At 45.7% G+C, this 24833-nt stretch overlaps 1 protein-coding gene across 1 annotated transcript in view; it reads right to left on the reverse strand.

Moving 5' to 3' along the window:
• Positions 1-23564, reverse strand: part of Fat4 (FAT atypical cadherin 4) — a 128028-nt gene extending 104464 nt beyond the window's left edge. Inside the window, exon 1 of the mRNA XM_021158479.2 lies at positions 17174-23564. Coding sequence (XP_021014138.1) covers positions 17174-22348 — 5175 coding nt within the window. The 5' untranslated portion in view covers positions 22349-23564. The remainder of the gene's footprint in view (positions 1-17173) is intronic.
• Positions 23565-24833: the final 1269 nt, after the last annotated feature.

Raw genomic sequence — 24833 nt, forward strand, 5'->3', positions numbered from 1 at the left:
ACTTTACACGCTCTTAAAATGTATTTCATAGAATTACTTAGTGTAATACTGATACAATCCTTAAAATTGTTTATTATTTGTCCAACATTCAAAAATATCCAGGGTTTTTTTTTTTCTAGGAAAAATAACTTATATTTTATACCATTTGGTGAATTCTTGGTACAAAATATTTTGTATATTTCCTGTAACTTCAGTTTATATGCCCTCAAAGTTTCCTTTCTGTGTAACTGTATTGAACATTTTGTAAGATGAATGAAAAAGGTATTTAGGAAGCCATTACTCTTTTGTATATGATGGAAAGCCATGCATAGTCTCAATAAATCAATGTTCTTAAAAGACACAAAAGAATTCCAAATCCTCTATTTAAAATACCAAATGTCTTTGTATTGCAGCGACTGCTCCAGATGGCTAACCACGTTTCAATTATGCTAAATTCTGCTTTTTCTCAAGGGTTCTTTTCCTATGTGCATGCAGACTTTACATTAAAAGCTAGGCTGTGTGTTGATGGGTGCGGACAACTATTTTCTTATATGTAAATGTAGATTTTTCTCTAGTTGGGGAAGAACATAAGGGAATCCCAATGTCTTAACAACACCTTGGTACAGACGATAAATCACATCTGCGGGTATGGTCGATTCTGAGAAGTTCTAGTCCACCACCAATTAACTTTCGTCTGAATGGACCCTACTCTCTTCTCGCGGTTTTGCTTCTATCTGAGTTCAGAACGCTGAGAGTTTAGGACCTCACAGCAAGTCTCATTTCACGGTCACAGACATTACAGTCATCCATCTGTCGTGTCTATTTCAAAGTATAATGTTAGAAACATGCCATCCAGATAGTGACTTTCCGGGCATCTCATGTGCTGTTTACAACAACTCATATAGCCCACACAGTGAAACCATTTGAATACATTAGCTCATCCTAAAAGGAATTAAAGAGGCATTTTTAATGAATGCTAGGAGAAAGATCTGATTTCAGTCCATCTTACATGCTGGTCTCAGGCGGCTCTCAGGGCCTTCCTTGTTTCCTGTACTTACAACAAAGCATTTTTCTCATCTCCGCTCCTCTCCTTTCATCAACTAAGCTCGCCTTATACATCAAAAACAATCGTGATGACAGACACTTGTAATGGCTGGTCAACTAATGCCCAAATACTGCAGGAGTTTCAAAAGGCATTTACAGTAAGAAAAGCAGCTCTCCGTTGCCATCCCCTTGCTCATGCTGTCTATGCTCCTCTGACTGCTAAGCGCCTTGCCTGCCTCCCCTCCGGAAGCTTCGGCCACCTCTGTTCTGCTGCTCCCGTGTTTTTGAGGCTAGCGCACCTGCTGCAGTCCCTGCTGCTGCTCCTGCTGCTGCGTCTCCATTGCCATTATCATGGCTCCTTTCGCTGTGGTTCCAAGTATTATGACTGATCCTCCCCACCACCGCTGGTAACTGTTACCGCTGCCCCCTTACTACTGTTGCCGCTGGTATTGCCATCCCTATAGGACCCTAGCTTCCTCTCCTACACTCTCATCTGTGCTGATGCAGCGACTTCAGAGAAATGGAACCAGGCTGGCCACCCTCAAAGCTGCTCTCCTGATGGTGCAAATGTGGGGTTCCCGTTCTGTGTAAGAAGCAGGAACCAACTAAGAGGATCTTTGCTAAGATGTCCTGTATGCTACTTCATCACCGCCACTTCAGGTCTCCCCAGGGATTTTACATAAACTTTTGAAAATACTTTGCATCATAAATAATGCCCACACAACTCATGGATAGTAATTGGGAATGAATCAAGCTAAAACATTTACATATAAAAAAATCAAATATTTCTCTAAACTTCTTTAAATTCTGCTTCATTTAAATTACACACACACATACACACGTGCGCGCACACACACACACATATGAGAAAGAATATATAGAGAATAAGAGACCTTGATAAGAAAGGAAATTGGAGAACAGTATTTTGTTAGGTTCCAGTACTTTTTATAAATCAGGATTTTGGTGATTGCTTTCCACATTCATTTGACTGAGATTATACTTCTGTGTTTAAATCATTTTCATTCATAGCTCATTCTAAAAGAACCCAAAGTGAACATTGTAATCTATGCTACTTACACACACAAAGAAAAAGATCATACCAATGTATTCCAAACAAAATGAAAATACCAGTTAAACATTGTCCTGACAGTGTTCTCGAAGACTACAGTCAGAATGTGTCGCAGTTTGGACTGACAGCCCAAACCTCGCTCGCCCCAGCCTTTTCTAACAGCACTGCAGGCAGTTAATCCATCTCCTCTGAGCCTCCACTTCACCATCTGTAAGATGGTGCCAGCAACAGAACTCATTTCTGAGCACCATTTTTAGCTTGCATGAAAGCGCCTAAGTAGCCATCTGTTGTTGCTGAATGCTGCTTTTTATTGTCTCAGGAATAGGAGCTTATTATTGCTCAATGATCATATCCAATAAGTACATAGTAAATGCTTACTGCTAATATAACTAGAAAGATTTTTTTTAAAAAAATCACTGAATAATTGTACTTCCTGAGGGAGATCTATAAATAAGTCATTTAAATACTCAAATGACCAGGGCTTCTAGGGAAAGAAGGGTTTCTGGAAAGCACAGATTATAGTAGCACGGGTGGGCCTGTTTTCAAAAGGAAGGAAAGGAAGACGGCAGAGATTATATAAGCACAGAGTTGGTCTGGTCTTAAACCAGAAGGAAAGGCAGGTGTTAGAAATGCTGACCCTAGACCTGAGTGCAGGAAAGAGCCTCTTGACAGGAGCTGTGGTCCACTTAATTACATAGTGATGGTTCATATTAAATTATTTAAAATCAGGAAAGAACAAAGATGGGCAGTTTCTAACAGGCATCACATTATAGGGAGCAATTTCCCCCCGGGTCACAAAAAAATTGAGAAAATCCCTATCTAAATCTAACACTGCTCTAGATTGCTTTCTTATTGCCGTGATAAAACATTCAGGAGAGGGTTTATTTGGTTTACACTTGCAGGTAACAGTTCATCCCTGAGAGGAGTCAGTACAGGAGCTCAGGCAGTAGCTGAAGCAGAGACCATGTAGGAAGGATGCTCACTGGTTTGCTCTGTCCAGCTTACTCAGATGCTTTTCTTGTACAAGCCAAAATCACTGGCTGGAGGAGGGAGTGGGTAGCACTGCCCACAGTGGGCTCACCCTTCTTTGCTCTTTAGCAATCAAGGAAATACCCGCCACAGACATGCCCATGGGCCAGTCTGCCGGAGGCAATCTCCAGTCAAGATTCCGGATCCCACTTGGTTCCCACTGACAACCAAGATTATAAAACCACAAACACGAAAGCTTGATGGGACAATCCTGAGTCAGGGATATCAACTGGTGACTCCTCTCTGTGTAGCTGTCTTTTAGTTCTACTGACACAAGTCTTTACAATAGACTTCCTGTGTGCTGCAGGGTGGGTCTGAAGTGGGGCTGCTGGATCCCAGAACACTCAACAGTATACCAGGGAATGAACACTGGGGTAAGACTGAGGACTGGAAAGTCATAGAAAACTATTCACAAGACTCTAGAGCTAACCCCTCTGATTGTGATGTCTCTGGTAACTGCTTACAGACAAGTAGACTCCAACCCAAGGCCATGGCCAGGAGTGAGGCCAGCATTTTCCTGCCTCTATCAGCTGTCTCCCTACAAAACTGGAATTCCTAAGTGGTTTTCACTCTCTGCTGAAACAACCCAAGTAAATGCTCCAAACTGGCTCTGTCTAAAGGCTGAGATGATGACTCTTATGGCTGTGTACACCTAGTATCTAAAAGCAGCAATATAGACTCAACTTTCAAATTGTACAGTGTACAAAGTCATGCCTGCCCAGAGACAACTAGATACAAATCCTTCCTTCTTTCATTACCCTACATAGCCTCAGGTAGACTTCATTTCTGACTCTTTCCTAGGTCTGAAGCCGACAGTCTTCTTGGTCCTTAACTTGGGGATGTGGGAAAATACAGGAACAAAAGAACTGAGACCCAGGAGGAGGTCTCAGATATTGACGGAGTGTCCTGGGAGAATACAGGGAAATGTGGTCTCCTCTTTTTCTCTCTGTTCCCTGGTCTCTATGAGGGGAAATGAGTTCTCTTCCTGCTTTTCATTTCCTGGTCACTATGAGGTAAGCAGCTTACTACACTAAGTGTTTCTTGCTATCATGAGCTATCTTCTACACATGCCCAGAAGCTACTGTCCAATCATCCAAAGGCTGAATCTCTACAATGGCACATCCAGCAATATCTTCACAATGTCTGAGTTCACTAACAGGCCTTCGCTGGTGCCATGGACACCAGGGTGCCTTCTGCACCCTGTCTGTGTGATACAAATCCCATTTACACTTATGCTCCTTATTACCTCTCCTCAGACACTAAGAAGTCTGTGTTCGTTAACAGTTAACTTACTGAATTTTCCTTCTCCCACAAACACTACTAGAAAGCAAAACCCAACTCATTCATGTCTGAACATTTAATTAGGAGGCACTCGTAGTTATATCTATGGTAGAGACACCCCTTCAAAGTCAGCTTAACATCCAAATTTAATTTAGCTAACTATAAATGTGATCCAAGGCAAATGAAAATTTTCTGTTTTCTAAGCATGTCCTTCCTCTCCTCTCCTTGATTTGTTTTGTTTGCCCCAAGGTCTCCCTTTGAAGCCCAGGCAAGCTTTGAGTTTTCCATCCTCCCTCACTGTGTTGATTTATACTTCTGCTAACTACTAATTAATGCTTCTTTAATCTGATATGTTCATGTTCTCTGAAATTGGGCATTGTTAACTCTTTCACAGAAATATTAATTAAACCTATTTTCTGACTCAAAAGCCAATGAGTCTTCACTAAGCTGCAAATGAAACTGTAAGCTCTGTTGACGACATAGATTAGCCCCCAAGGCTGTCAATTCATCCCTTGAAGCTTCATCTTTTCATCATATTGTCATGTGAAATTTATGATTATGTATAATAATTAGGAGCAGAGAAGTGTATTAGAAAGAACAAAAGCACTGGTAACAAATAAAACTGAGCCCAAGTCTATCCAATACAGTGTGTTCCAGTGATCATGGTTGATCATATACACCTTTCTTACACACCTTCTGCCTAGGGATGGAACCACCCACTATGGGCTGGGCTCTCCAACACGAGTCATCAACCAAAGCGGTGCCCCAAAGATTGGCCAATAAATCCAATCAATTCTTTAGACGTTCCCTCATGCCAGGTAATTCAAGGTTGTGACAAGTTAACAATAAAGACTGATCAGTACAGTAGGTGCCAGACCTGCCTTCCGGGTCAAAGCATATTTAACATTTTATTTCTAACAAAATTGCTTCATTCCTACCATTACAACACTCACAAACAAAAGACAACAGAATGAGAGAACTGGAAACAGAATGGCCACTTTCTACCATAGTGCTTCATAGTAACAGAAACTGCAGTGTTTAGGAGACAGGTGAGGATGTTCAAAGATCTACTGTGAGGAAATATCCCACACAAGTGATTAAATTAAACAAAGGTCTTTACAGCCTGAATAAGGCCTGAAGTTCCCTTTTCGACATATTTGCTGAATACTCAATGTCCCTTTTTAATATTTTATAGCATCCCCTGGATGGAATGTAGCTTAGAAATGATGTCTGAACCAAACAGGTATGTAAACAGTCTATGAACTAAAGAGCGCTCATCTGGGTTTATTTTATGAGTTACCTAAAATAAAGTAAGTGTCTGTGAAAAAAAAAAACAGTATTTTAAAAACAAGATTCACTTCTCTCACTTAGCTAAAATCCCTTCAGTTCTGAGCTTTTCCCTCCAGCTCACTGGCCACTCACTGTCTTTTAAAATCTATTTTTGTCCTGGATTTCAGGTAATGAAGCAAATGACCAGAGTCATTTTAATGTACATCCTTAATAATTCCCTTAAATGTAAATGTTTGGTTTACTCACATCCACACGGTGTCCTTCACGTATCGGCAGCACCATCCCTGTGTGAACAGGAGCTCTTACCTTGAGGAGCAGTTGTTTACATCTTTGTGAAACCATTGCCTTCTGGACCACACAAGGAGTAAACAGTCTAATGAAAGAGTCTCAACAGTAAACCAAGCAACACTGAAGAACAATTTACCCTACCGTGAGGCACATTTTCCTCCTAAGGCTTATTGAGGGGTTCCGTTGTGTTCTCTTTATACACAAGGCACAAAGACCAAAAAGGCTGACCATCTACCTGAAGCTCCCACCACAGGTAGGGTTTGGAACAAGCTACTCTCCCCTTTAAATTCCACGGACCATGGAACTAGAGAGATGGCTCAGAGGTTAAGAATACTGGTTTCCTCCTTCAGAGGTCCTGAGTTCAAATCCCAGCACCCACATAGTGGATCAGAACCATCTATAATGGGATACAGTGTTCTCTTGGGATGTGCAGGTATGTGAGAGAACACTCATAAACACAAAATATGAAGTAAAACTCAAGTCCTGTTCACAAAATTTCAACGTGCAGTATGCCTATGTACCTAGTATTAACAACAATAGAGAGGTCCTCCAAAAAATGAAATGTGTGTCAAATTCTCTAACAGAGGATTGAAAAGTTGGTTAGGAAATACCAAAGTTAATAAGGATAAAATGTAAATTATAGTTGTATTTCTTGGTTTATGTATACCTTGTCTCATGTTTTATCAACAAGTAAAATGTGTTTAGGGCACTTTAAAAGGTATATTTTTCATGGGTATAGGGGGATGTTTAAATGGTTATGGGTGCTGATGAATGTTTAAGAGGTATGGAGGTCAGAGGTCAATGGTAGCTTTGTTTCTCAGGTGTGGTCCTCTCTGGGTTTTTGGGACAGAGTCTCATCCTTAGGCTGGAGTTCAGGAAGGAGTCTTGGCAGGCTGACCAGTGACCCCAGGGTCCTTCAGACAGTCTCTAAGATAGGGAGGGTAAGAGGCATCCCACATCTAAGTGTGGGATGTGGTGAAGTTAACAGTGAACAAGTGTGCCAAAGTCCTGTTTCACACACTCACTCTTCTATGCTCCTGAAGCTCACCCCAGTGCCACTCCCATTCCAGCATTTTTAAACAGAAGTGACTCCTTTAGCATACGTATCTGCTCTTAGATGCTGAGTGACAAACACTTTACAAGGGAATAAAGGCATTGACTGACTTTCACAGATACGCAGAAGAGAGAATATCGGATTGGCTGCCTCTATCGCATCCAGCCATGTTTGCCCAATCAGAAGACCATGTTCTTGAAAAGCGAGATTGACCCGCCTATCCAAAGCCATCTTACCCTACAAAACAAAAAACAAAAGACAAAAAACAAAAAACAAACAAACAAACAAAAACTACGCTCCCACTTCCGTTATTCCTCACTATTTCAGGGGTCAAGTGGTGTTCCTAGTCTACCTGGCCCTGAGCTCTGGATACTCAAGATTCTGTACTGACATCCAATTAATTACAACCTCAACAGAAAGATACTTTCTGCATTTTATTATTCAGAGTAATCAAACAGTAAGAAGCTGACCTTGCAACAGAGGCTGCCCTGGCCCACAAAACACAAACATGGATGGCTATTTTAATGGTTTTACTGGGTGATTTAATACACTATCTTTAAAAAAAATAGACTATGACTCAATGTTATGTAGCACTAACACACTCTGAGTGGCTCCTACTGAGCAAGAACACCCTGTCAGAGGCAGAAGCAGTTCAGTAACATTTCGGGGCAATTACGGTTCAAAGCTCCATTATTACACAGTTTGACATAATCACACTTAAAACTAGCATTAAAGCAATGGATAATATATGGGCCTCATTTTACATACTACTTGTCGTAAAAGTGTCACAAATCTGAAAATTGCTATAAATTTGAAATGATCACAACAATATTTAATATACTTTCAAATTTAAAGACACACAGCTTCTCCAGAACATGAAATGAAGTAAACTCCTCATGATTCTGTGGAAAGTTTCAGAGCCATGGTCATGCACAAGCAAAGCTATTTTCCTTTTCTTGTGTCCATGAGGATCAGCAATCTGGTTGGGACCGTGACAGGCTCACCGAGTGGCGAGAGGTGAGCAGGAAGTCGGCTAGTTGCATCATCCGTGAGCCACATTTTCACAGTCAAACTTTGCTTCCAGTTCAGATCAATGTTCATTTGAGAAGTCTTTGTGGGGCTCATAGGCCTGCTGGAGTCTCAGGCCAAAGCGTGGAGTCAACCCTGATTGTAGACTGAGACGTGAACAATTTCCCACTCTGTGACACCTCTGCCACTCAGGTCTGTCATGTCAGTAGACAGACTGCCAATCACTTCCCTTTATCATTCTCTCTGAGACTGCAAGGTCTCCCTAGTACTCACAGCCTGAGTCTCTCCCCCATCCTTAGCCCCTCCCCCATCCTGTCATTCTGCTCCTGTAGGTCAGATGTTCCCCTGGGGATGAGGGGATGTAACTGCCATTCAAGTCCTTTTTAACATTTGAAACCCTGTCACATCTTTAAAACAGCAGAAGTTCTTCAATAGATCTTTTAGCTTGCAGCTTTAGTGGTTTCTATTCTTAATGAAAAGAGACAATCTAAACCACTGATGGCTAGAGATAATATCAAGTATTTAACCACTCCCTAATGCTTTAAGACAGAAAAAGAAAAAAAAAAGTTCCCCTGGTAGATTAAGCTAGGTTTTGTAAAGGCCTTCATTGTCAGGTTCCCCTGTGAGGCACTGGAGAGCCACTGACAGGAACCTTCTCCAGGTACTTGAGAGAATTCACCTGGGAGAACCTCTTCCCAGTCACAAACCAGCTGCAGAATTTCACTTCTGTAATTTACCATGTTCATGGTGTGAGATGATGGAGAGAAGCTGGTGGGGGTGGGGAAAGTAATTAGTCTAAGAAACAAAGAGAGATACAAAGTTACAGATTTCAGTGACTTGGAAGCCTAGCGAAGGGAGCATTTAACAGAAGCAAAAGAAAGTATGTCAGTAGCCTTTGAGGAGAATTAGATAGAATGAGCACCCCCAATGACAATGTGATGAACACTGTGTCCATCATGGGCACCAGGAGACCCCCTTAGCAGTCACCACCCATCCTCTCAGCTGAGGAGTCCCCAGACTGCGTGTTCTTCTAATCATGGTGGAGAACAAGCCACAGAGAGGAAATCTCCACTCTGAATAAGGCTCACAAGCAGAAATTTTGAAAAAGTATTTTCTTCGCTTGGGTACCCAAAAGCCTAACCCATTGGTAGGATACTAAAGGGACTGAAGTTTTAGTAAAGGAGAAAGGAAAAGAGTAAATGACTCTGAAGATGGATTTGATCTCTGAAAGTTTGTCACTAAAACAGCTGAAGGTGCATTTAAAGTGTGCACCATGGATATAACTAGCTCTAAAAAAATCCTAGCTATGACACAGGGTTTCAATCGTTTTAAAATACAGTAGTCAGCAATAATAACCTCGGGATACTTTTGATTTGGGATTATATTTTGAGACAGAACTCCACTGTGTAGCCTAGGCTGGTCTTGCACTCATGGTGATCCTCCTGCATCAAACTCCTGAAGGCTAGAGAGTTCACTGTTTCATCCGTCCAGTACTAGCAGTTTGTCTCATTCTTCAAGACAGTGTCTCACGGGTTTCAGCTAGTCTTCAGTTCCTGATACCTCTGCCTCCACCCCCTACCAATAGGATTACAGATGTGCGCAGCTGTGTGAGACTTCTGGTTGCTTTTAGAACATACGCTTCGGAACTCTAATATGGAGCTAGATTCTCCACTTCCAGCTGCAGTGGCCTGCTGCTCATGCGACACTTCTGTAGACTGCTGAGGCCAAGCCGCTCAGACACTCCACACAGTGTCCTCAGCTTGGGGTCTGGGTCAGCATCACTAACTGATCTGCTGACCACCTTAACTGCAGCAGGTGAGAAGCCTTAGAACAATAATCCTTCTCTGTGGCTGAGGCTAGCCTCATACATGAGCTCTTTCTGCCTCTGCCTCTGCCTCTCCATTAATGTGATTACAGATCCACTTCACCACACCCATGCATTATATCACTTCTTGAAGATTTAATAACAAATACAGGAGTAAAGACAATGTAATTTTTAAAGCAATTGATATATCCTCTGTCTACAGAGGACATTTACTCCTGACACCAAAAAATGGCTAACCACATACATACGGACTGGGCTGGTATCTATAGGCGTTCATCAGGATATTTGTGCCTGTGTGAGCCACAGGTCAACATCAGGTTCACCGCCAGTATTCATAGTAAACATGAATGGCAGTTGCACTCAAAATAAAAAAGTAAATGCTTTTTAGAATCAATTATGCTAGATGAAGTCTCTAGTCTTAATGTCTTATCAGTGTTCTATGTTACTCAGGATGAGTTATGCACAGAGAATCAGTGTTCTGCACCCAGCTGAGGGCTGAGGTGGTATAAAAGAAAGCTCCAACTGACTGTGCTGTTAGCTTGAAAAGCAACTGTCTGGGGAGGCCCATTTCCACTGCAAAGAGCCACTAACAGAAACTGTTCACTTTTATAATGAATGAAGGGGACCTGACACTTCAAGCAAAATACCTGAAAAGGTAAGTCATTAGTGATAAAAATCTGAGCTGACAAGTAAAAGTTTGGATTGTGAATAATTCCTAACCATTCCTAGGAGGCTTGCTATCAGTACATGGGAAGTGTTTTCTGCAAGGCAAATGCTATGCTATGTGTCCTCATGAAAACAGGTGCTCAGATCACTAGGGGAAAGACAGCAGAGGCAAAGTCACACACTGCCGGTGGACTGGCCTGCACTGACAAGTGGCTGCAAGAACACATCGGGAGGAAGACATGGTCCTCACTAGATAGTGCTGGGAAAAGCCCTGCTCATAGGCAGTGTGGATGAAGCTAGACCTTTGTATGAAAGGCCAGACCTCAAGCTGAACTGTTAGAATAAAACACTGCCCACAGTGTACTTTGATCCAAAATAGTGATCTTGCTTTATTATTATTATTATCATCATCATCATCATTATTAAAAGCTCAAAAGAACAGAATGGAAAAATTTTTAAAAAGGCAAATACAAATCAAGACTAAAAAGCTTTTAGAGTGGTAGAAACAACCAACACAGTAAGAGAAAATCCTATAGATAAGAAAACAGCCTAAAGGATGCATCCACAGGGGCTTAGTGTTGATAATATATGAGAAGTTTAAACATTTCAATAGCATCAGAGGAAGCACCAGAGTTAAATCATGGGCATGCGATGTGATAGAAGTTGCACAAGTGGCCTACAGGTCTGTAGATGATTGTTCAACATCAAAGAGCTTCAGGTAAACATGAACCAAAACTAGGATGTCATGTACCACTCCAGTTAGAAAGATCAACATCTAAACACAAGATTAGTGCTGCAGATGCGGTGAAGAATTTACTCACATATACCAATGTTTGGTGTGCTGGTCAGCTTACTGTGACTATAACAAAACCTCTGGGATGACCAGATTATGAGGATAAAGGGTTAGTGTGGATTACAGCTTTGAAGGCTGTGGTTCCTGACCCATTGGCATCCTTGATTTGGGCCAGTGGTGAGCCAAAGATTGAGTCAGAAGAACATGGTGGCAGGAACTAGCTACATCATGAGCCAGAGAACCAAGAGGAAGAGAAATGGGTCATGACACTGGTCATGGATGTCATAAATATCCTAAATGCCCGCCCCCAGCTGCACCTATGCAGGGATTCAACACATCTCAGTAGTGACATGACAGGGACAGAGCCCACAACATCTGAACTGTAGCAGTGAAATGCGAACTGGTAGTTCTGTCACAGAAAAGACTAGAGAAGTTCTGTACAAACACGAAAGAAATGCCACAGGATGCAGTACCCAGAAGGATCAAAATGCAGACCTTGGAGAGCCAAGTTCCTTCCATGCTAACTGAGCACTGTGAAGGAGCCGGACTATAAAACCAACCTAACCTATATGACCATCTGAAGAACACAGGATGCATGTGCATGACACTCCAGGTTTGTCAGAGCACTGAGGCTCGCATTTGCAGCTCCATGGAGGAGACTGGAAGTATGATGCTGAGTGATATCATCAAGTACATACGGATGCCACATGATCTCTGTGACTCGCTCATACCTGAAAGCTGATGGCACAGGAGGAGAGGTCAGTGGAGCTCCTAGAGTCTGGAGTATTTGGACAGGAGATAGTCAGATGTGATCAAGCGTACACCACTGCTATTAAGAGGAACGCATTATAGGAGACTTAATATAGAGCAAAGCAACCATAACTGTTTATACACTGTTTTTGTGAAACATATAAAGGGAGTGTGCTATGGACTGTCATCACAAAAATAAGCATGTTATGTAATAATCTGTCAGACTAGCAAGGCTTAACTATATCACAATAAATACACACACACGTATATACACATATACATACACATTCATACAAACGTATGCATACATACATACATGTATATATACACACACACATATGTGTGTGTGTGTGTGTGTGTGTGTATACTCACACAAAATCACACATAAGCATTTGCATATTGTACTGGCTAGTTCTGTGTCAACTTGACACAGACTGGAGTTATCACAGAGAAAGGAGCTTCAGTTGGGGAAATGCGTCCACAAGATCTAGCTAGCTGTAAGGCATTTTCTCAATTAGTGATCAAGCGGCAAGGTCCCCTTGTGGGTGGTACCATCTCTGGGCTGGTAGTCTTGGTTCTATAAGAGAGCAGGCTGAGCAAGCCAGGGGAAGCAAGTCAGTAAGTAACATCCCTCCATGGCCTCTGCATCAGTTCCTGCTTCCTGACCTGCTTGAGTTCCAGTCCTGACATCCTTCGGTGATGAACAGCAATGTGGAAATGTAAGCTGAATAAATCCTCTCCTTCCCAACTTGCTTCTTGGTCATGATGTTTTGTCCAGGAATAGAAACCGTGACTAAGACACATATATACATATAACACCTATAAACACATTTATACATATACATGTACACACACACATAAACACATTCACACACTAAAAAACATCAAAATGTTAGGTTATCCATCATTTAAAAAATAGTATTTGAAATTCACAAAACAAACTACTAAAATCTTCCCTGTCTCACAAAGTCTCTGTCATTTACACCAGTATTTTCTGAGAAACAAATGGCTGATGGATATAGCTTAAACAGGGAACGATCCAACTGCAACATGGCATAGACCATGATATTTGCATAACTACACAGGGAAAGCAGCTGACTGGTTTTCTGGTGGGGTGCCAGTTAAGTCCCAAGGCATTGTCCCTACAGGGATGGTAAAATCAATAATTACCTGAATAGGGCACCAAATCAAAATACTTTTCCATTGCCCTATTCAACCTCCCTTTCTGAGGATGGATTAATCTCAATATTTCAATAGAAGAAAAAGTAAACAAAAACAACTCATTGTATTCAACTAGAAAAAAAAGTTTGAGACTCCTACTATATTCTGTAAGTCTTTGAGACTCCTACTATATTCTGTAAGTCATGAGCCAAAGAAAAAATTTAAATGTGAGATATTTCCACTTTTCAAATTTGAACATGTAACATCTTTAAACAAAAAAGAACATTGTGTTCCTTATAATGTTAATAAATCAGTATCCTATATGTTTCTGTTGCTTAGTTAAAACTACCACATTAATTACTTGTCTGGTGATGAGATGAAATACCACAACCAAAAGCAATTTACAGACAAAGCCATTTATTTTGGCTTATGGTGTAGAGAGATAAAAGTCCGTAGTGAAGGACAAGCATGGCATAAAGTTGCATATCAACTGCAAACAGGAAGCTGAGAACCAAGCAAGAAATAGGGCGGGGCTATAAGATCTTCGCGCCTCCCCCAGTGATTCCTCTAACAAAGCTCGACCTCCTAAAAATTCCAAAATACAGAAGCCTATGCAGGACATTTCTCATTCAAGGCACAACAAGTAAAATAGTTGAGAGACACTCTTCATCAGGAAGCCCTTGGAGAGTTTCAAGGGAACATAAGAGGGCCGGGAGATCAGCGGCCTGCAATGCAGCGTCTGTGATTCCAGTGGGTGCGGCCCCTTTCATGTCAGACCACCGTTCACTTCCCTCTGTTGTCTCGACTTTCTGACAATTCTCATGTCATTTATAGAGCAGAGGTAGTTACTATTCTCTGCCCATACTCAACTGATCAGTTAAATTCACCAACATCCTCCCTTCCCGCAGCTTTTCTTGGACTCCTCCCCGAGGAAGCTGTACACTATCTAGTCTTGGTTCGTCTACCATCTTACTCAGTAGTAACATGTTTGCAGCCCCTACTGCATGCTGGGTAAAAGAATAAGACTCTGAAATAACAACGACTGATGAAACAAAGGCCCTGGTCATCATGATGTCTGAGACCCTAAGTTGGAAGTTTGTGGATGAAATATATTTTAATTTTCGATCAAAAATAATTAATTAATTGGCATATTACAGAAGACAGAATTACTTTGGAGGCATCCCTGCCCCTGCCAACCTTTAGCTCTTACAGGCAGAGTGAGAGAATGTGTCCCTTGGGCAAATGTCCAGCGTAAACAATATCAAATGTAATCTGTGCCCACACCAAGCCTTCGAGCTAGACAGAGAAAGCAGGCCAATTGTCCATCTTCTCTCGTCATTCTTATTACATAGCATGTGATCTGCTGTGACATTGGCCTGAGCCATGTGCATCAGCCTGGACCTCTATCAGGTCAGAGAGATCCGTGTTTTCAAATTCAGCAAAAAGTCTGAACCTGCAAACAGTGCACAAGTAACCCTTCCGTGACACCGAGGATCCTCTTTCCAGAATCGTAATAAATCAACTGAACACAATGAAAAACTAGCTGGTTTAATTTATATGTGGGAAAAATATGATCAATAGTAATGTGGAATTTTAACTATAAACCACTGCTTTCAGTGTTCGTTGGGCATAAGAAATAAACAAAGCATTTGCTTTAAATTTCAGCAGAGCTGTACCAGAGGAACTCAGAGTTAGTTTATAATTTGAGCACTTCAGAATATAGAGGGCATCCTCATATATGGGCGTGTCACGAGTGCACACAGAGAGAGAGAGACAGAGACAGACAGACAGGGAGAGGGAGAGGGAGGGGGAGGGGAGGGGAGGGGGAAGGGGAGGGAGGGGGACAGGGAGAGGGAAAGGGAGAGGGAGAGGGAGATGCAGAAACACACATTCATATACAGATACATTCACACAAACACACACATGAAATCAGGAACACACACACAAACAGGCACACATACACACAAATAGGCACACACATACACAAGAGAGAGAGAGAGAAACAAATACACAAACACACATTCATGCACAGAGATACATTCACACAGATAAACACACACACACAATCAACAAAGGTTGATTCTCCTTTGGTTTCTCAATGCAGAAAACACAGGAAGCCCAAAAGAATACCTGTCACACTGATGTTAATTGAAGTTAAAGAGACACTGTAGCATACTGTCCCCATTCCTAAGAAAAATTATTTGTAATGATTATTTTTAGCCTTTATGAATGTTTCAGAGATATCACTGTCTAGTACATTTATGACAAACCAAACTTCCCCTTTAGAATGGATTCATATCACAAGCATGAGAGATCTAATGGCACCCAGGAATATTCCTTCCCTTGTTCTGCAATCTTCTGATAAAAGCAGTTGACTGACATAAACACCTAACCATGTCCCCTGTTCAACAAATGCAGTCATTATCCAGAGAGTCTTAATTGCCAAGCCTCAGTAAATATTTTGCTTTTCAAACTAATCAAAGCTGCTCATCTCAGAAATAACTACAGAGAAGAAAACGGGAGACAGGCAATACACTCAAATCAAAGTAAAATTACACGTAAATCATGACCTGAGCTGAACAGAAGACCTCTGATGTCAAGATCTTTATAGAAGGTATAAGGAGACAACTTGACTCGGAAGCCTCTCGGGGTCAGGATGTGCAAGGAAAAATTGAGATCCACTTACAATTACAGCCCTGTTGGGAATTATATTTCTAATGAATGCTAATGCCCTCTGAGTGCCATCCATAGGATGTATCCAGCTAGCGATCTCAAAAATAAATAATCACAGGGAATTTCAAAAGCTAACAATAAAAGCCAGCACTCCAAAGCAGAGCATCCTTCATCTCCCACAAGGAGAAAGCAGGCAAACAAACATAGCAGCCTCCATTCCACCAGCGTGTTGTAGTTGGACCTCTGCCAAGCATCAGAAACCACACTTGATATTTTGAATTCTTGGATGAGTGACAGATGCTAAAACATCTCTGAGGGGAGAGGGAAGTGGGAGGAAGAACTCAGAAAGAGTCAATGGAGCTTTCCAGAAGGTAGCTGTATCAATTCTTGGCGACTTTCCCTCAACCCTGGAACAAAGGCACTTAATAGAAAGGAAGGCAGACAATGATACGAGGATGAGGATGGGTGGAAGCAGTCTGCACCTTCTGGGGGATGGGCTTGGAAATGGTTTGTTTCCCACCTGGAGACAGCACAAGTGCCTGTACCATCGCATCTAACAGCATTCTTTTATTGCAAGAACCAGAGTGGTTGGCACATCTGACCTAACTGTTGACAGACACCTGCATGTACAGGGGAAAAGGAAGTATTTAATCCGTGCCAGTTTGTAAGCCCAACAGGCAGGAGTCGGGAACCTCCACAGACTTAGCTCTGCACACTGAAATTATTCGCTGTCTATGAAGAATCCACCAAGCTTGCTGAGGATGGAAAAGTCAGTATTGTTCCAATGTAAACTGCTACGCAGGCTCCTGCTTCATTCAACTCAGAAATCTAATCCATTCAGAGTTCTTGCAAAGCTCTTCCCCTTAGAACAGGGATTTCTTAACTCTGAGACTTTCCACCCACAAGCCAGGGGTTTTTTTAGGGAGATATAGGTTAGTACAGTGACTCTGCTCATACAAATGGGCTTTATTTAATTCTGCAAATGGCTAAACAGGTGGCAGCAGCCTTATGCTCATTATTGCTGATAAGGGACATTAAAGTATATTTTAAAAAATTCATTATTGATGACAACCTGGATTGCAGCTGCATTTTCTGAAACTGTCAGTGTGTGACAACCTGCTTCAATTGTCCCTATTTATAAAAGTAGCCATAAAAGCAAAGTTGAATCATAAAGAGTAAATATGAAGAAAGTAATTTTTAAGCATATTGAGAACAAATAAAAGAAAGAATACAAGCTCTTACCTCTGCTCTCTGTGTCCTGGGAAAGGCAGAGGACTTCTCTATGGCATAAACATCCACCAGGTAGAGACACGCTCCCTGCTCCCGGTCCAAAATGGCTGCAGTTTGAATGACACCTGTCTGCCGTCCAATGGTAAAGAGACGTCCGACAGTCTTCTCTTCACAACGAACAGAAACGATGTAATATTCCACTGGAGCTTCTGACCCTCTGGGGCTGGCTGCTTCTATGGAGATGACATTGGTGCCAATGGGTTCCCCTTCCTTCAAGATGGTTATGTATTTGGTCTGTGTGAAAACAGGCCCATCTTGGCCCTGGAGGATGACAGTTAGCTCTGTGGTTGACTTCCTCCGCTCTGGGCCCAGGTCTGTGGCTGATACAATAAGGTTGTAGATGAGCTGTGAAGGCACCAAGGCAGAAGCCACTCGAAGATCCCCACTGTAACGATCCACAGTGAAGGTGTCTGTGTCCCCATTGAGTATCTCATACTCCACTTCGCCATTGGCACCTTCATCCGGGTCTGCAGCCATGATGGTAGTCAGGACAGAACCAATCATGGCTGAAGGGTCTGCAGCCAGTGCATTTTGGGATATAAACATTGGGACATTGTCATTGAGGTCGGTCACCAAAATGGTCACATTTTTCAAAGCGTACCTCCTGGTTTCTATCGGCACTGCTTGGTCATTGGCTTTCACCGTTAACTCAAAGAGGTTGGCAAATTCCCGGTCGATTTCAGCACTGGTGTAGATGGTTCCTTTGACTTCGTCTATGCTGAAGTGGTTGCCTCGGGGCATCTGTTGGATGATGGCGTAAGACAGCTGCCCGTTGATATCTGCATCTGGGTCATGTGCTGTCACGGAAATAACAGACGTACCAAGGGGGATGTTCTCCACTATTGACTTAAAAATGTCTCCTGGAGGAAAGCTGGGGGGGTTGTCATTGAAGTCCCTTACCTGGATCACCACTGACATCGTGGATGATCGAGGAGGCCGCCCCTGGTCTTTCGCTGTTATGTTTAATTTATATAAAGACTGTGTCTCAAAGTCCAACTTTTTGGCCAGAAAGATACTTCCAGTGTTGGGGCTAATACTAAAAGTCCCATGGTTGTTTGACCCTGTAATAGTGTAGTGTAGGTCAGCATTGACACCCGAGTCAGAGTCAGTGGCAGTGACGGAGGATACAAGTTCGCCAATCCTCATGTTTTCCAAAACATCCACGAATAGTGTTGACTTTGGGAAAGAGGGGGTGTTATCATTCTCATCCAAAATATCGATACTCAGGGTGCAGGTCGAGTTGAGGGGAATGGCCCCCGAATCCACTGCCTGGATGAGGAGAGAGTAGGCCGAGGTTGCTTCATAGTCTAGCTTGCCTACAAGAGTCACCTGTCCAGAGAAGCTGTCTATGGCAAACTGTCTTTCTTCATTTCCTTTGAGAATAGAGTAATGAATCAAACCGTTGCTTCCCTCATCTACATCGGAGGCAGACACTCGTAAGACCTGGGTCAGATTGGTCGCCATCTCGGATACTGTAGCTTGGTAAAAGTCTTTTAGAAACTTAGGGGCATTATCGTTGATGTCCTTCATGTAGACGTGCACAGTGGCCTGGTCCTTGAGGGGCTGAGGGAGGCCCCGATCCATGGCTACCACTGTGAAGCTGAATACTGCTGTCCCCCTTCTCCTCATGAGGGACTCCCTGTCAAACTTGTGAGTGCTGGTGATCTCCCCAGTGACAGCATGCAACTCGAAATTTGGCTGTGTCACCTCAAAGGCATACCTGACTTCCCCATTTGGCCCGAAGTCTTTGTCCACAGCACTGACTTTGCCTACGAAGGACCCAGCTCTCTGCTCCTCTTCGAAGTAAAATGTGTAATTGGTGCTATTAAACAAAGGCCTGTTGTCATTCACATCTTCTAAAAGCACAGTGACATTCACAGTAGCACTTAGAGGCTCCACTGCCCGGTCAGAGGCAACAACCAGTAGCACATATCTGTCCTGAAGTTCACGATCCAGTTCACTTTTTATATACAGCTGGCCATCTGGGAATATGCCAAAGGCATCCCCGTTGTTCCCATCTGTGATCGTATATGCTATCTCCCCATTTGCTCCAGAATCTTTGTCTGAAGCTTGTACCTTAAAGAATCGAGAATTCACAGGCTCTGACTCAGAGAGTGTGACCTCGTAGGAAATCTGATCAAACACTGGTGGGTTGTCATTTACATCATGCACGTAAACTGTCAGAAGGATGCTGGAGGACAGCTGAGGGACACCCATATCAGAGGCCACGATTTCTACCTGGTATGAGCCAGCGTGGACATCTAGGGCCCCCAGCAGACTAATGTTACCATTCTGCTCATTAATAGTAAACAGGTTCTTGGGGTTCTGCTTCAGACTATAGAGCACCCTACCGTTGACACCCTCATCCGGGTCCACGGCTTTGGCCTGGAAGATGCTGTGTCCCGCCTGCCAGTTCTCCACGGCATTTATGCTTTCCACTGCCTGGAGGAAGTGGGGGGCGTTGTCGTTCAAATCTTTCACTGTGATGTTAACCACAGTGTCTCCCGTGACGGCTCCCCCACTGGCCACTATTCTCAGCTGATAAAAGGACTGTTCTTCCCTGTCAATGACACTTGCTGTGGTCAGGTGCCCTGTGACAGGATTCATAGCAAACATCCCTCTCTGGTCCCCGGTAGTGATGAGATAACTGATGTTGGCATTGAGGTCCATTGTAGTTGCAGAAACACTGCCCACATGATACCCCAGAGCCACATTCTCAAAGACCACAAAGCTGTAGGCAGCCTGGCTGAACACAGGTGGGTTGTCTTGTGTGTCTAACACTGTGACAGTTACGATGGCCTGGTTGGGAGACTGTAGATTGCCCCCATCTGTGGCCACTACTTGCAGCTGGTATGCTGTTTTCTCTTCTCTATCTAGGGCCATTTTTGTAGAAATGACCCCACTCTTCGCATGAATCTGAAACCGAGACCTGTCCCCAGCTGATATACTGTACTTAACAGTTCCATTGGGACCCATGTCTGGGTCGGTAGCAGACACTGTGGTGACATAGCTACCTCCAGGCTCATTTTCCTGGATATGAGCAAAGTATTGGACTGGGTAGAACACAGGGCTGTTATCGTTTATATCCAGAAGACTGACATTTACCTGAGCTGTGGAGGACTGGGGAGGGGAACCCAGGTCTGTGGCTAGAATCGATAGACAGTAGAAGGCTTGTTCCTCTCTGTCCAGGGAGGAGATAGTACTCAGCCTTCCAGATACCGGATCCAGGCGGAAGAGCCTTTGGTCATTCTCTGCCTCTTGCAGGGAGAAGCGCACTGTCCCATTGTCACCCAGATCCCTGTCTGTTGCCCCGAGAACCAACAACTCTGTCCCAGTTGGAGCATTTTCAACCACAGACACCTCATAACCGTCAGGCTGGCTAAACACCGGCTTTTCATCATTGACATCCAGGACAGTTACCACAAGCTGGGCATAGGATACCTTGGGGTGGACCCCCTGGTCTCGGGCACTAATATTTAGTACAATCTGGGAAGCAAGTTCACGGTCAAGGCCCCCGGCAGCACTGGTAGTCACCAGGCCACTGTGCTCACTAATGTGAAACCAGCCCAACCCATTTCCGGAGACAATGCTGTAACGCAGGTTAGCATTCAGACCAGAGTCGCCATCGGTGGCCGACACCCCACTCACGTAGCTCCCCGGAGGCACCTCCTCACTCAGGTTCACTCTGTATACTTGCTGCTCAAAGACCGGAGGGTGATCATTGATGTCATTGACGAAAATCACCAAGCTGGCCACAGACGAGCGAGCCTGGACCTCGGCGGTAGGGGGCGCCCCGGAGTTATCCGAGACCGAGACTGTGAGGTTGTACGAAGGGATGCGCTCCCGGTCCAGGGCGCTGGCCACCTTGATGAGGCTCAGGTTGGGCACCTTGCTCCTCTGCACCTCAAAGTGACGCTGCTCATTGCCCCCGAGAATCTGCACTGAAATGTTTCCGTTGGCTGCTGGGGAGTCAGCGTCAGTCACGGTGAGCAGAGCCACCACTGTACCCACCTGCGCGTTCTCATCCACCGAAGCGTAGCGCGAGGTGGCAGGGAAGTAGCGAAACTTCACTACCGGGTCGTTGTCGTTGACATCTAGCAACTGGATAAGCGCTTCTGCGCGCCCGGTGAGAGAGGGCACGCCCCGGTCCGTGGCCTGAACTGTCAGCGAATACTGTCGCCGGGCCTCGAAATCTAGCGGCTCTCTCACGGTGATGAGCCCCGTCTCTGGGTCCATCTGGAAGGGGGTTCCCTCATCTTGCATCCGGTAACGGATGTCTGCATTGGTGCCCTCGTCTGCGTCCGCCGCCGCCACCTGCAGGACACTGGAGCCCACAACTGCGTCTTCAGGCACCCCCGCCTGGTAATGGGAACTGCCGAACACCGGGGGATTGTCGTTAATGTCCTGTACCGTCACGTTGACCTGAAGGTAACCCCGCCGCTTTGGCTCACCCTTGTCCTCCACCTCCACCAGGAGCTGGTACTGAGGTGTGACCTCGCGGTCCAGCCCGCCCTTGGACACCAGGTGCAGGAACGCTCCCTCGCCACTGGGGTTCAAGGTGATGTCCAGGCGAAAGCGGCCCGCCTCGTTACCGCTGACTATGCGGTAGGAGCGGTGGTCCACACCGTTGGAGCCGATGTCAGAGTCCGTGGCGGTGTCCAGAATGACCTGACGCCCGCTACCACTGTCCTCCTTGAAGGTGACCACGATCGAAGGGTCTGGGAAGACTGGGGCGTTGTCGTTGAGGTCACGCACCAGCACTCGCACCTCGGTAGGGTATGTGGGGGAGCTGGAAAGGACCACCAGGTTGACCACATCGCTGGGCAGGCTCTCGCGGTCGATGGTAGCGGTGGTGTACAGCGCTCCAGTGCTACTGTTAATCGCGAACAGGGCGTGGCTTTCACTGAGCCGATAGGTAAAGCCAGGACGCGTTGGGATGGTGCCCACCAGAGTCCCTGGGGGCTGCTCTTCCATCACCTGGAACACCTGGCGCTGTTCGGCCGCTTGGACTCGGGCCGAGCCGGGGAGCAGTGACAGCAGCCCCCAGACTCTCAGGAGCTGGCACAGAGATGGAGAAGGTAGCGGGAGCCGCCTGCGGCCAGGAGCCGGGTTTGCGGCCAAGTTCATGGTCCTAGTTTCCAGGAACCTGGAGAAGAGAAACAAGGTGAAGGAAACGGGATGGTCTGAAAGACTTCTGAGTGGCGCCAGTAAAAAGCCAGTTTGGCCAGAGACCTCTGCAGTTCAGAAGAGTGGGTGAGGGACAGGCGCTCTGGAGAAGGCTCTAGGTGGCCGGTGAGTCGCGCATCGCAGAAGAGAGTGAGGCGACAGGCGACGGAGCATCCCTGGGCTCTCCGCTGAAAGTTTCCAGGCCTCCAGACTCTTAGATTGAAATCCCAAGTCTGAGCGTCCTGACCGCGGACCGGAGTTGCGAGAGGCGGCCTGGATTTCGAGGATCTGAGGAGCCTCTTACTGCACTCACGTCTCTCCAAAAACTTTAGAACTTACCCCGGAACGGGACGCCAAAAAGCGCAGGGCCAAGGGCCACAGAGCCCCTGCACCCTGGAGACAGAGCCGGGAGAGCCCTAAGCTAGCTGTGAAGACTCTTCTCTGGTTTCGTTCGGGCGAGCCTGGAAGGTGGTCTGTGGGTCGGGCTCCCTCCCCCTGCAGCGGAGGCAGCCAGGGCTCCGCGTCCCCACTCCCGCAGCTCTCAGCTCAGTGCCTCTGCGGGCAGCCCGGGCTGCCTTTGCTCTCGCCGCGGGTCGAAGCCCGAGGTCCAGCCCAGGCTGCCGCAGGCGCTGCTCCGCATCCTTCACCTCCGCGCCGGCATCATTTGTAAGTCCACTGAGCGCGGGTTTCCCTTCCTCCTCGGCGCCGCGGGGGTCGGACAGCAGCGGCAGCGCTTGGTCCCGGAGTCCCCTCCCCTCACCATGCCAGGGGCTCTTCCCCGGGCGTCAGCGGGCACCAGCGCCCCCGAGCGCTCCTCGCCCTTGTCCTGGGATCTGTGCTTTTATTGTCCCGGGTCAGTTTCACTTTGTAATCCTCCAGGCTTTGTGTTTGGAGTGGGGTGGGTCCCTTCGTCGCGGTCCCCGCGGGCGATGGGAGCGCGGAGGTGCGGGGCAGCTGATCGGTGCGCCGTGTGGACGCGCTCCTTTGCAGCCGGGACTCTGAGGTGGCACTTCGACGTATCTGGAGCCCGGCGAGTCCCCCGCTGCCTCTCCTGGTCCCTCGCACTCTCCCCGCCCCTTCCCCGCTGCGCGCACACACGCACTCGCACACACGCGCGCACACACGGAGGGGGAGGGTTGTCCGCGATCGCGAGCAGGACTGAGAAACTTTGCTCGCCCCTCGGTGCTCCCGGACTCCAGTGGCCGCCACTCCCCTGCTCTGGTCCTGTCACCCGCGGGCCCTGCCCCGCTACAGCTCATTGGCCACAGCCCCGCCCCGCGTCTCCGCCGCCCTAGCCTTCAGCCGCCACTGGCTGGGGCGACGCTCGTCACCGAGGCCTCCGAAGCTGTGGGCGGGAGGTGGGCGAGCCCCACGGCGGCGGAGGCGCTAAGAAGGGGGCGACCACCCCCAACTCCTTTCTATTTATTTATTTTCCCTTTTGGTCAAACCTTGGCCGGCGTCGGCGCAATCACAGCAAGAGGCAGCCGCGGAATAGATGGAGGTGGGGTCAGGTTTGGAAATAAGTTTAGTGTCCGGAGCTGGGGGTGCCATTAGGCTGTTAGGCTGGTAATAACTCGGTGGAGGGGGTCGAGGGAAATGAAAGAAAGGTTGGGGCGAGGGTCTGTTAACGCGGGAGGAAGGATTAGGCAAAGCCTGTCTGGGAATGCGCGAGGCTGCTGAGCTTTAACCATTTCGTGTCCTCGTCAAGGGCAGTGTTCGAGCAAACTGCGGCTCATGGTACCCCAACAGAACCCCAGCTCTTCCCGATTCGTGAGCCTGCGCCCCTCTTCGCTGTCCCTCGGGTCCAAGGCCTCGATGCCAGCCAAGCTCAAACTTCTCAAAGGAAGAGAGGGGCGCGCTGGCACCCAAGGCGGCGCGCGGTTAGTCTCCTAGCAGGAATCCTGTCCGAGAGCAGTCTGTAGGCTTCAGCTGAAACAATGGCAGTTTCTGCAGGGACAGTTTTCTCTTACAAACCCAGTTTGGAATTTTTGACCCCCTGTGGGGCTTTTCTCCCCTTGACATTCTCTAGCCAAAGGAAATCTAATAACGTTTGGTTTCGATTTTGGCCTGGGGATGGGGTGGGGGTAGGGAGAAAAACTATAAGAAAATAGAAATAAATAAAATGCAGTTCAAATTTGATTTTTAAAAAAGTGTCACACACCACCAACCGCACTCAGATTATTTATTCCCCTGCCTTGGCTTATTTGTGTGATGCCGGGTGAGATTTCTTTAAAAGAAAAAAAAAAAGAAAGAAAGAAAAGAAAAGAAAGAAAGAAAACGTGACTAGGAATCGGGTCAATAAATTTCCCCTTTAAGGGAATCAACTTGCAAAATATGAACTGAAGCCAAATAATGCAAATATAGGGCATATGTCATACAATTTTGCCACAGGAATCCCTCCAAACATCAAACTTTCTGCGCCCAGAGATGGTTCAAGCACGAGTCA

The sequence above is a fragment of the Mus caroli genome, unplaced genomic scaffold (assembly GCF_978045245.1).
Source record: "Mus caroli unplaced genomic scaffold, Mus_caroli_1 scaffold_3, whole genome shotgun sequence".
Classification (NCBI taxonomy): Eukaryota; Metazoa; Chordata; class Mammalia; order Rodentia; family Muridae; genus Mus; species Mus caroli.